This window comes from Drosophila ficusphila, unplaced genomic scaffold (genome assembly GCF_018152265.1).
Source record: "Drosophila ficusphila isolate 14025-0441.05 unplaced genomic scaffold, ASM1815226v1 contig_198, whole genome shotgun sequence".
NCBI lineage: Eukaryota > Metazoa > Arthropoda > Insecta > Diptera > Drosophilidae > Drosophila > Drosophila ficusphila.
Genome location: NW_025064092.1, coordinates 8171883 through 8184404, shown reverse-complemented (window position 1 = coordinate 8184404; position 12522 = coordinate 8171883). Strand labels below are relative to the sequence as shown.

Genomic DNA, 12522 nt, shown 5'->3' with positions numbered 1-12522 from the left:
GTGTGTGTGAGAGCGAGTGTTGCATGTGAGAGCGTTGCAACAATATGTGCGCATCTTCGATTAGAGTTAATTCATAGATTAAATGCCAACAAAAAAAAAAAAACGACTAAATTTCATTTGCATGTGCAAAACTAAATTATTTGTATGCAAATCAATCACAACGAAAAATGTCACAGGCCAACCAGACAACAACAACAGCAACAACAACAACTACAACCCATATTAACAACAACAACACAAAGACCTCAACAACTACAACAACAACAACAGCAAATGCTCCTACAACAACAATTAAAATTCAACAACAACCATTGTCACCACCAAAGCCGTTGGTGCCACAAAAATTAGCCAAGGTAAACAAAATCCCGAAAAGCAAAAAAAAATCAAACAAATCAAGAACAAAATCAGCAAAATAATTGCAATTGCAACAGCAACAGCTTTCGACAGTCAGTAATAAAAAAAATAAAAAAAAACCACCCACTGCACCACTATGAAAAACCACCGAACCACCCACACGTACAGCTACAAATACATTTGACGCACCCAAAAAACACCCGAATTTTCTGTATATTGAAAATGGAAACTAACATTCGGTTTTATTTTTCATTTTTAGCCACTCATTACGTTTTGATTTTGTGTGCTTCTCGTTTACCATTAATTGCTGTCCCCATATTTGTTGCTTATAGTTTTTGTTTACGCTCAGATTTTGGTCTATCAGTATTTGTCGACTTTTAAATTTATATTTTAGTGGTTTATACTGAGCCAATTTCTTGCTTGAATTTATTTTTATTGCCTTGATAATCATAGAGGATTATTTCGAAGTAAAAAAAAGGCGTAAGAGTGCCATATGACTCAAGTCGAAAGTCAATCAGTTGCGTAATGATTTACTAATTAATATTCTTAAACAGCTGTGATTGTTTGCCTCCTCACCATTTTATTTTAGTTTGACATTTAAATGTGTTTCATTGATTTCTGGGCCATGGGCCTGCAATTAGGTTGAATCCGTGTTTCATTTTGTAATCTTCACCAACAAATCAAAGCACTTAATGAGTCGCACATGCACGCCCAATCCGCTCCGACCGCCCAGAATGCCACTAAAACCACCTTGCGGCGCCTGAAAGTATGCATCATTGCGTATGTTCATGTGTGTGTGTTGTGTGCGTGTGAGTGCTTGTGATTTATCCCATTTGTGTTTGTATATGTTAATGTCTGCGTATGTCTTGTGCAATTAGTGATACATAGCTGTAAAACACACACTCTTACACTCGAACTCACTCTCACATAGAGCACTTCTTGGCTTTTATCGCTTTTTTGGGGTAAGCCCCAAAACTCCACACCCCCTAATGAACTACTACACTCGCATTATTTATGCCCCCCCACACACACGCACACACACACACGCTTAGTGATTAGCTATCGTTTGTATGTGTGTGCGCGTGTGAGTGCTAAGTGCAATGCCACCTCTCTTTCGCTCTACACAAATCTCCCTTTCACACGTACATCGTACATCCCCCCTTAATGAATGCGTGCATATATCACAGTTGACAAGATTGGGGACCCCGGAATGAGGCATGGGTTTTGCGGACGGGGTGCAGAAGCGGGAAACGGGAAGCGGGGAGCGGAAAGCGGGGCAGATGAAATGAAATTGGTATTTTTGGGTGCCCAACCAGGGATACGGACACCGCAACACTCGTGAAATCGAGGGCAAACAAAGGCGATTGATTTCGTGTTGATGACAAGCTGGAGCTACACGCAACAGCTGTCCAAGAGTTTGAGTTTTTGCCCCTCCACCCCCTTCACTAGCCCCAAAAAACCTACATCTCTCCCTAAAGCGGACAACACACGGACACGCTTAGGCGACGACATTCGTGTTGGTGTCTGACAGCTGACATTTGTCAAACGCTTAACAAAATTTGTCATATGCCATACGTGTTTCATTCCACATCATTCCGCATCGATCCATTTCGGTGCGTTCCATTTCGTTTGCCTAATGTCCTGTCCTTCGTAGCGAAATTTGTGAATTTGAGGCAATCTCGACTACTTTTATGCAAATCACTTGACAAACTGTCGCCGCCATGGACGCCGATGAGTGACAGTTGTTGAATAAACAGAGGGGGGCTGCTGGGAAACAGTGGCAGGATTGCCGACGGATGGAGGGGTCGGGGGTTTTAGGGTGATCCCGGTTCGAGTTGATGACAAATGCATGTGTTGACAAAACGGACGGAACGGAGAGGGTAGAACAGCGACGCTCCTTGGGAATTTTGATTTATAGTCCAATGTGCATAATTAATGTGCAAATGATAGGCATACATCAAAACCCACACAAACACAATCCGCCCACGCACACTGAAGAGCAAAAGAGAGAGAAGTTGCACTGGTACCATAAACGATAACAAAATGAAGATAATCGCTATACCAAATGTTAATTTCAACTTAAGAAGTACAACATAACAATTTACCATTTCACTTGAGATTTCAAAGTTCTCATATACGTATCTATCGAAATGCACCATTATTTTATTTCGCCATAGGCGTACATTATTTTGGCGAGTGTAGTAGAGGCAAACCCCCTGTTCGAAAGTGGGAACTCATTTGATTGCTCTTCTAACGAAATCCATGCATATTTTGATTGCCTACTTAATTTCACACCCCTCTTCTCTCAACGAAATCAAAACCCCAAACGAAATCACAGAGCGTCGATTCGGATGTGGGCTCCCTGAACATGAACTCGACGGAGAACGAGGTGCCCGAGGTGGAGTCCTCGAGCGAGATCCTCATCGATGACCACAAGCCGAGTCACTCCAACGACGAAAGCTGGACGGATGTGAATCTCAACGAGGACGCGGCCGTTCAGGCAGCCAGTGCCGGAATGGTTGTCGGCCTGGTGGACAATGGTGGCAACGTTATAACCGACAAGCACGATCCGCACCACAGCAGTCAGTCGCAACAACAGCAGCAACAACAGCAGCAGCAGCAGCAACAGCAGTCAGTGATTATTGGCCAGCAGCACGGATCTCTTGGCCACTCGGAACGAGGTGACAAGCCGGACTCGGAGATCTCGGTGGTGCGAGTGCCCGATGGCTACGGCGGCGCCGGTTCGGGAGTGAATCCCGGCCAGGGACAGGGAGTGGCGCCCTCGCAGCGTCCCCGACCCGAGGAGCTGCCGATGAAGGCGCCTGCTCTGGTGGCCCAACTGCCACTGACGACACCTTCGCGCGAGGCGAGTCTCACCCAGAAACTGGAGATCGCCCTGGGACCCGTGTGTCCCTTGCTCCGCGAAATCATGGTCGACTTTGCGCCCTTCCTCTCGAAAACGCTCGTCGGATCGCACGGCCAGGAGCTGCTGATGGAAGGCAAGGGGCTGACCACGTTCAAGAACTCGCACTCCGTGGTGGAGCTGGTGATGCTGCTCTGCTCGCAGGAGTGGCAGAACAGCCTGCAGAAGCACGCCGGCCTCGCCTTCATCGAGCTGATCAACGAGGGCCGCCTGCTCTCGCACGCCATGAAGGACCACATCGTCCGGGTGGCCAACGAGGCGGAGTTCATCCTGAACAGGATGCGGGCGGACGACGTGCTCAAGCACGCCGACTTCGAGTCGCAGTGCGCCCAGACGCTGCTCGAGCGTCGCGAGGAGGAGCGCATGTGCGACCACCTGATCACCGCCGCCCGTCGCCGGGACAATGTGATCGCCAGTCGCCTGCTGGAGAAGGTGCGCAACATCATGTGCAACCGGCACGGCGCCTGGGGCGACTCCAGCTCCAGCTGTAGCTCCAGTTCCAGTGGCGGTGGCGCCATCGTGGGCGCGGTGCAGAAGAGTCCCTACTGGAAGCTGGACGCCTGGGAGGACGATGCGCGTCGCCGCAAGCGGATGGTGCAGAACCCGCGCGGCTCCTCGCATCCGCAGGCCACGCTGAAGGCAGCGCTGGAGAACGGCGGACCCGAGGACGCCATCCTGCAGACGCGCGACGAGTTCCACACCCAGATCGCCGTGTCGCGGGCCCATCCCTCGGGCCAGCACAACGGCGAGCTGCTGGACGACGCCGAGCTGCTGATCGAGGATCGCGAACTGGACCTGGATCTCACGGGTCCCGTCAACATCAGCACCAAGGCGCGACTGATTGCGCCGGGACTGGTGGCGCCCGGCACCGTTTCGATCACCAGCACCGAAATGTTCTTCGAGGTGGACGAGGAGCACCCGGAGTTCCAGAAGATCGACGGCGAGGTGCTGAAGTACTGCGACCATTTGCACGGCAAGTGGTACTTCTCGGAGGTGCGGGCCATCTTCTCGCGCCGCTACCTGCTGCAGAACGTGGCGCTGGAGATCTTCCTCGCCAGCCGCACCTCCATCCTGTTCGCCTTCCCCGACCAGCACACCGTGAAGAAGGTGATCAAGGCGCTGCCGCGCGTCGGCGTGGGCATCAAGTATGGGATACCGCAGACGCGACGCGCCTCCATGATGTCGCCGCGGCAGCTGATGCGCAACTCGAACATGACACAGAAGTGGCAGCGGCGCGAGATCAGCAACTTCGAGTATCTAATGTTCCTCAACACGATCGCCGGGCGGACGTACAACGACCTCAACCAGTACCCCATCTTCCCCTGGGTGCTGACCAACTACGAGTCCAAGGACCTCGACCTCAGCCTGCCCTCCAACTACAGGGATTTGTCCAAGCCGATTGGTGCGTTGAATCCCTCGCGGCGGGCGTACTTCGAGGAGCGGTACGAGAGCTGGGACAGCGACACCATACCGCCGTTCCACTACGGCACCCACTACTCGACGGCGGCCTTCACGCTCAACTGGCTGGTGCGCGTCGAGCCGTTCACGACCATGTTCCTGGCCCTCCAGGGCGGCAAGTTCGACTACCCCGACCGGCTGTTCAGCTCGGTGTCGCTGTCGTGGAAGAACTGCCAGCGGGACACGTCCGATGTGAAGGAGCTGATACCCGAGTGGTACTTCCTGCCCGAGATGTTCTACAACTCCTCCGGCTATCGGCTGGGCCATCGCGAGGATGGTGCTCTGGTGGATGACATCGAACTGCCGCCGTGGGCGAAGAGTCCCGAGGAGTTCGTGCGCATCAATCGCATGGCGCTGGAGTCGGAGTTTGTGTCCTGCCAGCTGCACCAGTGGATCGATCTGATCTTTGGGTACAAGCAGCGCGGCCCCGAGGCCATCAGGGCCACCAATGTGTTCTACTACCTGACCTACGAGGGCAGCGTCGACCTCGATGGCGTTCTCGATCCCGTGATGCGCGAGGCCGTGGAGAACCAGATCCGCAACTTCGGCCAGACGCCCAGCCAACTGCTGATGGAGCCGCATCCGCCGCGCAGCTCGGCCATGCACCTCTCGCCGATGATGTTCAGCGCCATGCCGGAGGACCTCTGCCAGATGCTCAAGTTCTATCAGAACTCGCCGGTCATCCACATCTCGGCGAACACGTATCCGCAGCTGTCGCTGCCCTCGGTGGTCACGGTGACCGCCGGTCACCAGTTCGCGGTGAATCGCTGGAACTGCAACTACACCGCCTCCGTCCAGAGTCCCAGCTACGCGGAGTCGCCCCAGTCACCGGGATCCAATCAGCCGCTGACCATCGATCCGGTTTTGGGTATGTATTTCTCACTGAAAGCCACTCTGAGTAAGTAATTTCTAATTGAGGAACCCCATTCTTTTCAGCTGTCCACGGCACGAATAACAACAGCAACGCGGTGAGTCGAAGGCACTTGGGCGACAACTTCAGTCAGATGCTGAAGATCCGATCCAACTGCTTTGTGACTACCGTCGACAGTCGGTTCTTGATCGCCTGCGGCTTTTGGGACAACAGTTTCCGCGTTTTCGCCACCGAAACAGGTAAGTTCAACAGCTTAGATACAAACTACCATATATGTAGTTAAATTTAATATAAGTTTATCTAAATAGTGTCTCCTCTTTAATTAACCAATTTAAATTAAGTGCAGATTGCTTCTCGAATTGGTAGTCATAATAAATGCAATTACTTTTTAATGCCCACCAGATTTAATACAAAGTGGGGTTTGTTCTTTGAAACTGTATTTGCAATGGAAAATAATTTCATCAAATATGCAAATCAACACCATACACAAGAATTAACCAGCATGTAATTGATAATAATATTAAAGCAATTAAATTCATTATTTACACAATTGCAAGTGCTATTTTTTCAGCAGCAGGTTGCTTTTATTTACATAATGTTCATAAAATATGCAAAGGCAAAGGTCAATATTTTCCTTAATGCGAGCTTAAAACAAAAAAGTAATAAATCATTTTGTTAAAGCAGGAGTATTTATTTAAAACAAAAACTTTTGCTAGCTGTTTCGCTTATTTTAAACTACAATTTCAACTAAAATGCAAAAATGTTTTCTTTTTTTTTCCTTTTTTTTTTAATTAGCCAAAATCGTGCAGATTGTGTTTGGGCATTTTGGAGTGGTGACGTGCATGGCTCGTTCCGAGTGCAACATCACATCGGACTGCTATATAGCCTCCGGATCGGCGGACTGCACGGTGCTCCTGTGGCACTGGAACGCCAGGACCCAGAGCATCGTGGGTGAGGGTGATGTGCCCACGCCACGAGCCACTCTAACGGGTCACGAGCAGGCGGTCACCTCGGTGGTGATTAGCGCCGAGCTGGGATTGGTGGTCTCCGGCTCCTCAAGTGAGTATTTCCACAGCCACTCGGCCAAGTGGTAAGTCGAATTCCAAGCCAATGTCTCCCTTTACAGATGGTCCGGTGCTCATCCACACCACCTTCGGTGACCTGCTGCGTTCGTTGGATCCGCCGGCCGAGTTCCACTCCCCCGAACTGATTACCATGTCCCGCGAGGGCTTCATTGTCATCAATTACGACAAGGGCAATGTGGCCGCCTATACAATCAACGGCAAGAAACTGCGCCACGAAACGCACAACGACAATCTACAGGTGGGTCTCCTTTCCTTCTTATGATTATTATTATATTATATTATACATATGATATTATAAAATTTCTTAGCTTCTTCTTGTTATGGTCATTTCATAATTATTTTGTAAATGTTTTTGTTGTTTGCAGTGCATGCTGCTGTCGCGCGATGGCGAATACCTGATGACCGCCGGCGATCGCGGCATCGTTGAGGTGTGGCGCACCTTCAACCTAGCACCACTTTATGCCTTCCCCGCCTGCAACGCGGGCATCCGATCCTTGGCCCTCACCCACGATCAGAAGTAAGTCGCAAAAACATTTCTTACAAATAAATAAATAAATAGTAGTTTAGAAACTGTACTTCCAATCAGATAAATCTGTTTAAACATTAATTATAAATCACAATATTAGATCGATTTAAATTTAAAACAAGATTGGAAGCTATCTTCGGCAAGTCGAAGCTTATATACCCTTGCAGTCATCAAAAATGTCGAACAAACAGCACAAAGGCTAAACAACATCAAAGCTATGTCGATTTTCCTATTAAGTTCAAATGACAGCTGTATCGATTATTATAAAAAAAATTGCATAAAATCATTAAAAAAAAAACTTGGTTTTTTGTCTCTCTCTCGGTAAGAACTGATCTGAATATAGAATAGTATACATCGTTGAATTCGTAATAAAATTCTGAATCCGATGACATTCACACATAAAAATGCTGAATTTGGCCCTTACCAAAAATGCGAAAATTGTCCAAAAATCATATTTTTTTTTAATTGTCCAAAAAGTGATAGGGCTCGTTAACTTTGGTCATGAGGTGCTCAAAACTGTGATTGGTCCATAAAAGTGTGAAAAAATGTTGCAAGCATTGTGAGATATATCAATCCGAAATCGGACATCATTAACAAAAGTCATGGTATTTTAGGTGCTGTTTTGTATTATCCTTTTTCATGTCTTGAATTTAATGGTATAGCTGGAAGCTTAGCTATTACAATAGAGTGTGTAGTTGTGTGCTGGGCCTTGAATCCGAAGGTTGTACTAAGTCTACAAGTTAATAGATGTGAAGAGCATCCACGAAAACGCTAACCGCCTAGATGTGTTTGTTTGTTAATGTCTGTATTAATGTATTAATGTATTAATGGGGAGCCAAGCACAGGACGCCGACTACTCTTCGGCGGCTCGGGCGCGGGCCTGGGCGCGCACTCGCTTCTCGTACTCCGGACGGTTCTCAGTGTAGCTGACGTAGGCCTCCGCCTGGGCCGGGTCATCGATGTTCGGCTCGTCGAGCAGGTCCTGGATGGCCAGCAGGATGTCCTTGATGGTGATGTGCGAGCGCCAGTCCTTATCCTCGTTGAGCAGGCCCATGCAGATGGTTCCCGAGGGATAAACGTTCGGGTGGAACACCGGCGGGTAGAACTTGCACTTGGGCGGATAGTTAGGGTAGCCCATGGTGAAGAACATGCGCAGCTTGTAAAGGCCGCCCTGCCAGGGTGTAGACTCCTTGCCGGGGATGGCACACTCCCAGATCATCAGGTTGCGGGTGCCATCAGGTTTCTTGGTGGGTCGGGCCACGAAACCGGAGGGGTGCTCCCTTCGCCACGCCTTGCGCTCCTTGCCCAACCGCTTGATTGTGGCCATGGTCAACTCTCTGGTCCTCTGCTTTCGATAGGAACGGTTGGTGTATTCTGCAAGTCACGCTCTTAAGCTTTCGGCGATCCCTTTGCTTTTTTGCTTTTTCGCACGAGCGTCTGTCTTCTCTTTTGCGGTTTACACTTAAAGGTGCAACGAAAATGCTTTTTTTTTGGCCTTTCGCTGACGATTGCTTACCGTTTTCACAAATTCTAGCAGAATTTTCGTAGAAATGGAAGGCTGGTGGTCGCAAAAAGTCTAAAACTGTCACTGCGAACGGTCGCTCTCACTTGGTTTCGATAGTTAGTGTCATTCGATAGTTATCGAATAATAACTATCAGTCATAACACGAAAGAAAGCTTCGGCAAGGCGAATCATATTACAACCGAAAAACCACTCAAAATATGTATAGTGTTTTTTACCAAAATTGTCAACTAATAATTTCCGTCTGCAAGGGTATATGATGATATAAATTTATCTTTCAATTTTTGATGAATGCTTTCTAACCTTATTTTTTCCTCCCTCTTTTTTTTCTTTAATTTTTTCCCTTTCTTTAGATACCTTCTGGCCGGACTTTCGACGGGCTCGATCATAGTATTCCACATCGACTTCAACCGCTGGCACCACGAGTACCAGCAGCGCTACTAAGTTTGGACACTTGGACATTCCAAAAAACCCCGAAACGCCAGTTAACAAAGGCCAAGAAAACGAAAACGAAAATGGAAACGGAAACGGAAACAGATACTGAAATGGAAATAAAATATGGAAACGATCGCAAAGCAACTACAATGTACTTAACAAAACGGCGGCAACGACGGAGGATCGGTTTTTCTATATAGACCTTTACAACTCTAGGCTAGTAAGCGAAACTATGTTTTTTTTTGTCTAGTATTAATTGTGCATTAGTGTGTGTTTTGGCCAAACGAATGGCAGTCGAAAAAAAAGTAAGAAAAAAAAAGAGAACGGAACAGAACAGAAGATGAAAACATTTTTTTTACTAGTATTAACGAAATGTATGTTAAGTTATGGCAAAATGGAGGAGTGCAAAAGGAAGAGGAAGAACGAGGAGAAAACGACGGAGGAGGAGGAGAAAGCAGAAGAAAGCTGGCGGCTTAAGTAAGTAGTTGAAATAAGACAAATGAAGTTAGTGTTTATAAAACGCAATAAGCAGTTAATAAATCTAAAGTAAATCTAAACCTAAAGCTAATTCCACATGCATTATAATACCAACGTAGCAAAAGTTGTCATAAAATTTAAACAGAAGAAACAAAACAAAAAACAAAAAACGCTGCGCAACGCAAATTAAGGCAGAAAATAATGAAACTAAAGCGGCCAAAACGGAGAAATGTGGTAGAGAAAGCAGAAAGCCAATTTTTAATTATAGCGTTAGTTCTTTGTGACAAACACACACACACACACTCACACTCCAAACACACCGCAGACAAATACACACTCACTCACACAAAATAAGGTAACCAAGCAAGGACAATGCCCAGGCAATAAAGCTGATAAACAAAAAGAAAGAAAAGAGAAAGAGAAAGAGAGAGAGAGAGTAAGCAGAAGTGAGAGGAACAGGAAACGGAAGTGAAGTGAAAAGCAGATACGAGATATTTTAGTACACACAAGCATATGTATTTGTAGCTAAACTAACACTCAATTTAACTCCCAAAAAAGAAAACGCTAACTAAAGTCTAAACAACCACTAAATTATCAACACTGCTAAGAGCCACAGAAAATAATAAATAAACAAAGAAAAAATATATAAAAATGGCATTTTATATATATATTAACATACACATATTCGCCAACGGAAGCGGAATATGCAAAACTTATTCAAGCGAAAGGCAGCGATTTCGTTGTTCGTTCTCGTTCCACAAATACAAATATCACGCATACGCCATGCTGCACCGCCCGCTAATTTCGAAACGATAGCGAAAACAAACAAAAACAATCGATATAAAAATATAGTCTATACATACATATATGTATATTCTTTTTTATTGTATTTTTCTTCAATTGTTTGTTCTTTGTATTTTTTTTTTAGCTATATTTGCTAGGTAAAAGTGAGAAAATTTTCGATTGCGTCCAAAATTAGCCTATTACCCCCCACACGTCACTCCCCAAAAATGAACAATTGGCTTCCTCGAAACAAAACCAATCAGCGTACGTCCACGATGAGGTGTTTTATATATATTGACCGCAGATTCTGCCTTTGATTTTCCCGAGCGATTAGCAAACCAAAAACCAAACAATCCATCCATGGCGCACCACTCTGGCACTTACCGATTAGATTTGTATATAAAAACGAGAGCTAAGGCAATTAACTATAACCATACTTCAAGTATATATAGAGTTTATGAGTAAAAGCGAACACATTCGGTTGTAAAAGCGCAAAAGCGATACAAATTGAATCAAGTCCAGCTAAAAGAAAGAAACCCTCCCCAAACAAATTGGAACCCACTTTAACAAGTATCGTAAACAAAAAATATGTTGTGTGGAACTGGAGAAGCATCCTGTTCCATAGATAAGTATATATATCCCCAGTTCTGATGTTGTGTCTTGTCCGATTTGATCTGAAAGTCGGAGAAAATAATTTAGACAGTTGATTTTCGATTTATTCATTTTCATTCCCCGTGTGCTTTTTTTTGTCAACCATTTTTAACTTACACGCCTAGTTAATTCGCTTTTAGTACGGACTGGATTTCTTCACTCTCTGTATGTACATATTTAAGAAGCATTATGCAAATAGCAGCTAGAACGCTATAAAAGAAGAACCCAGACAAATACCAAAATTAAATAAACACTTAATAATATTTCACGAGCAAGAGCAAATATTTAATTTCCCATTATTGTGTTTCTTTTTTTTTGTGTGTCCACGAGAGTTAGTTAAATACACAGGGGAGAAGCGAAGGTGAGGAATAAAATTACAACTATTAGTAATTTAAATGTTGTACATAAATTCATGGAGAAGTGTCCTAAGAGTAAAGTAGTTTTAAAGCCCAACACGATGCCCGGAAACCATGCATCCGAACGGAAAAGAGGAGGGGAAAGGAATTCAAATCAAATCAAATTAAAGGAAACGCAATGAAGCGAAAGCGGAAAACTGGAACTCGTTGCGAAAAACTCGCACTCTGAGCAGTAACTACATTTTTTTTTATCACACAGCCGTGTGTATCTATATATGATATGGGATAACAAGTTTATCTACAAACTGAGAGAATACCGAATACTTGAGCATTATCTGCGGACGCCAACAATTTTTAATTACGCACTTTTTATAGAACTTAGCGATGACGAAAAGTTAAAAAAAGGAAGGCGGTAGTCGTAATAACATAACATACATATAAATAAATTACATAACGTTTTTATTAACGAAACAAAAAAATGGCTGAGAATTTTAAATTTATACAAAACGAAAATAACAACTTCACAAAAAGTAAAGTTAAACGGAAAATAAAAAATACAAAAAAAAAAAAAGAAGAAAAACAAATATTTAAGAATTTACTCATGCACGGGCGAAAATTATTTCATATAATTATTTACACTGGCGGAGGACGGCATTTTAAAATTAGTGAATAAACCCGAAAATCGCAGGCAAAGTTAAAGCTAAAGACAGGCACACGGAAACACACAAACACGATCGAAATATATATAGATATACATGTGTATATATATTTTGTCAACATTGTTAAATAGCAGACTAACAAACAAATGAGAGCCAAAAACAACAATTTAATCTATTCAGCAGCAGTAACAAAAGCAAACGCAAAAGACAGCAAAATACGAAATACAAAATACAAAATACAAAATACAAATTACAAATTACAAATAACAATTATAAAATGCAAAATACGCAAAGGGATAAAGCTACGAAATAAATGTTCATTAATATTGCTACAAAGAAAAACGAAACCATTTATATAAATAGATATATAAATATAAAAATATTTTTTTTTTGCAAAATGCGTGCATTGAAATTGATGAAAA

The 12522-nt window shown here is 44.6% G+C and overlaps 2 protein-coding genes across 2 annotated transcripts in view; one reads left to right on the top strand and one right to left on the bottom strand.

Annotated features, from left to right (window-relative positions):
• LOC108095269 (neurobeachin) overlaps positions 1-10517 on the top strand; it is a 167595-nt gene extending 157078 nt beyond the window's left edge. Inside the window, 7 exon segments of the mRNA XM_017196299.2 lie at positions 177-353; positions 2693-5603; positions 5672-5845; positions 6402-6665; positions 6733-6929; positions 7057-7208; positions 9093-10517. Coding sequence (XP_017051788.2) covers positions 177-353; positions 2693-5603; positions 5672-5845; positions 6402-6665; positions 6733-6929; positions 7057-7208; positions 9093-9183 — 3966 coding nt within the window. The 3' untranslated portion in view covers positions 9184-10517.
• LOC108095276 (SUMO-conjugating enzyme UBC9-B-like) lies at positions 7228-9005 on the bottom strand. The gene has a single exon (XM_043207582.1). It carries the CDS (start codon positions 8542-8544, stop codon positions 8071-8073), a length of 474 nt encoding a protein of 157 aa, XP_043063517.1. The 5' UTR covers positions 8545-9005; the 3' UTR covers positions 7228-8070.
• Positions 10518-12522: the final 2005 nt, after the last annotated feature.

Coding starts and splice junctions, on each gene's coding strand:
- LOC108095276 (XM_043207582.1), bottom strand. CDS start 8,544: ATGGCCACAATCAAGCGGTTGGGCAAGGAGCGCAAGGCGTGGCGAAGG.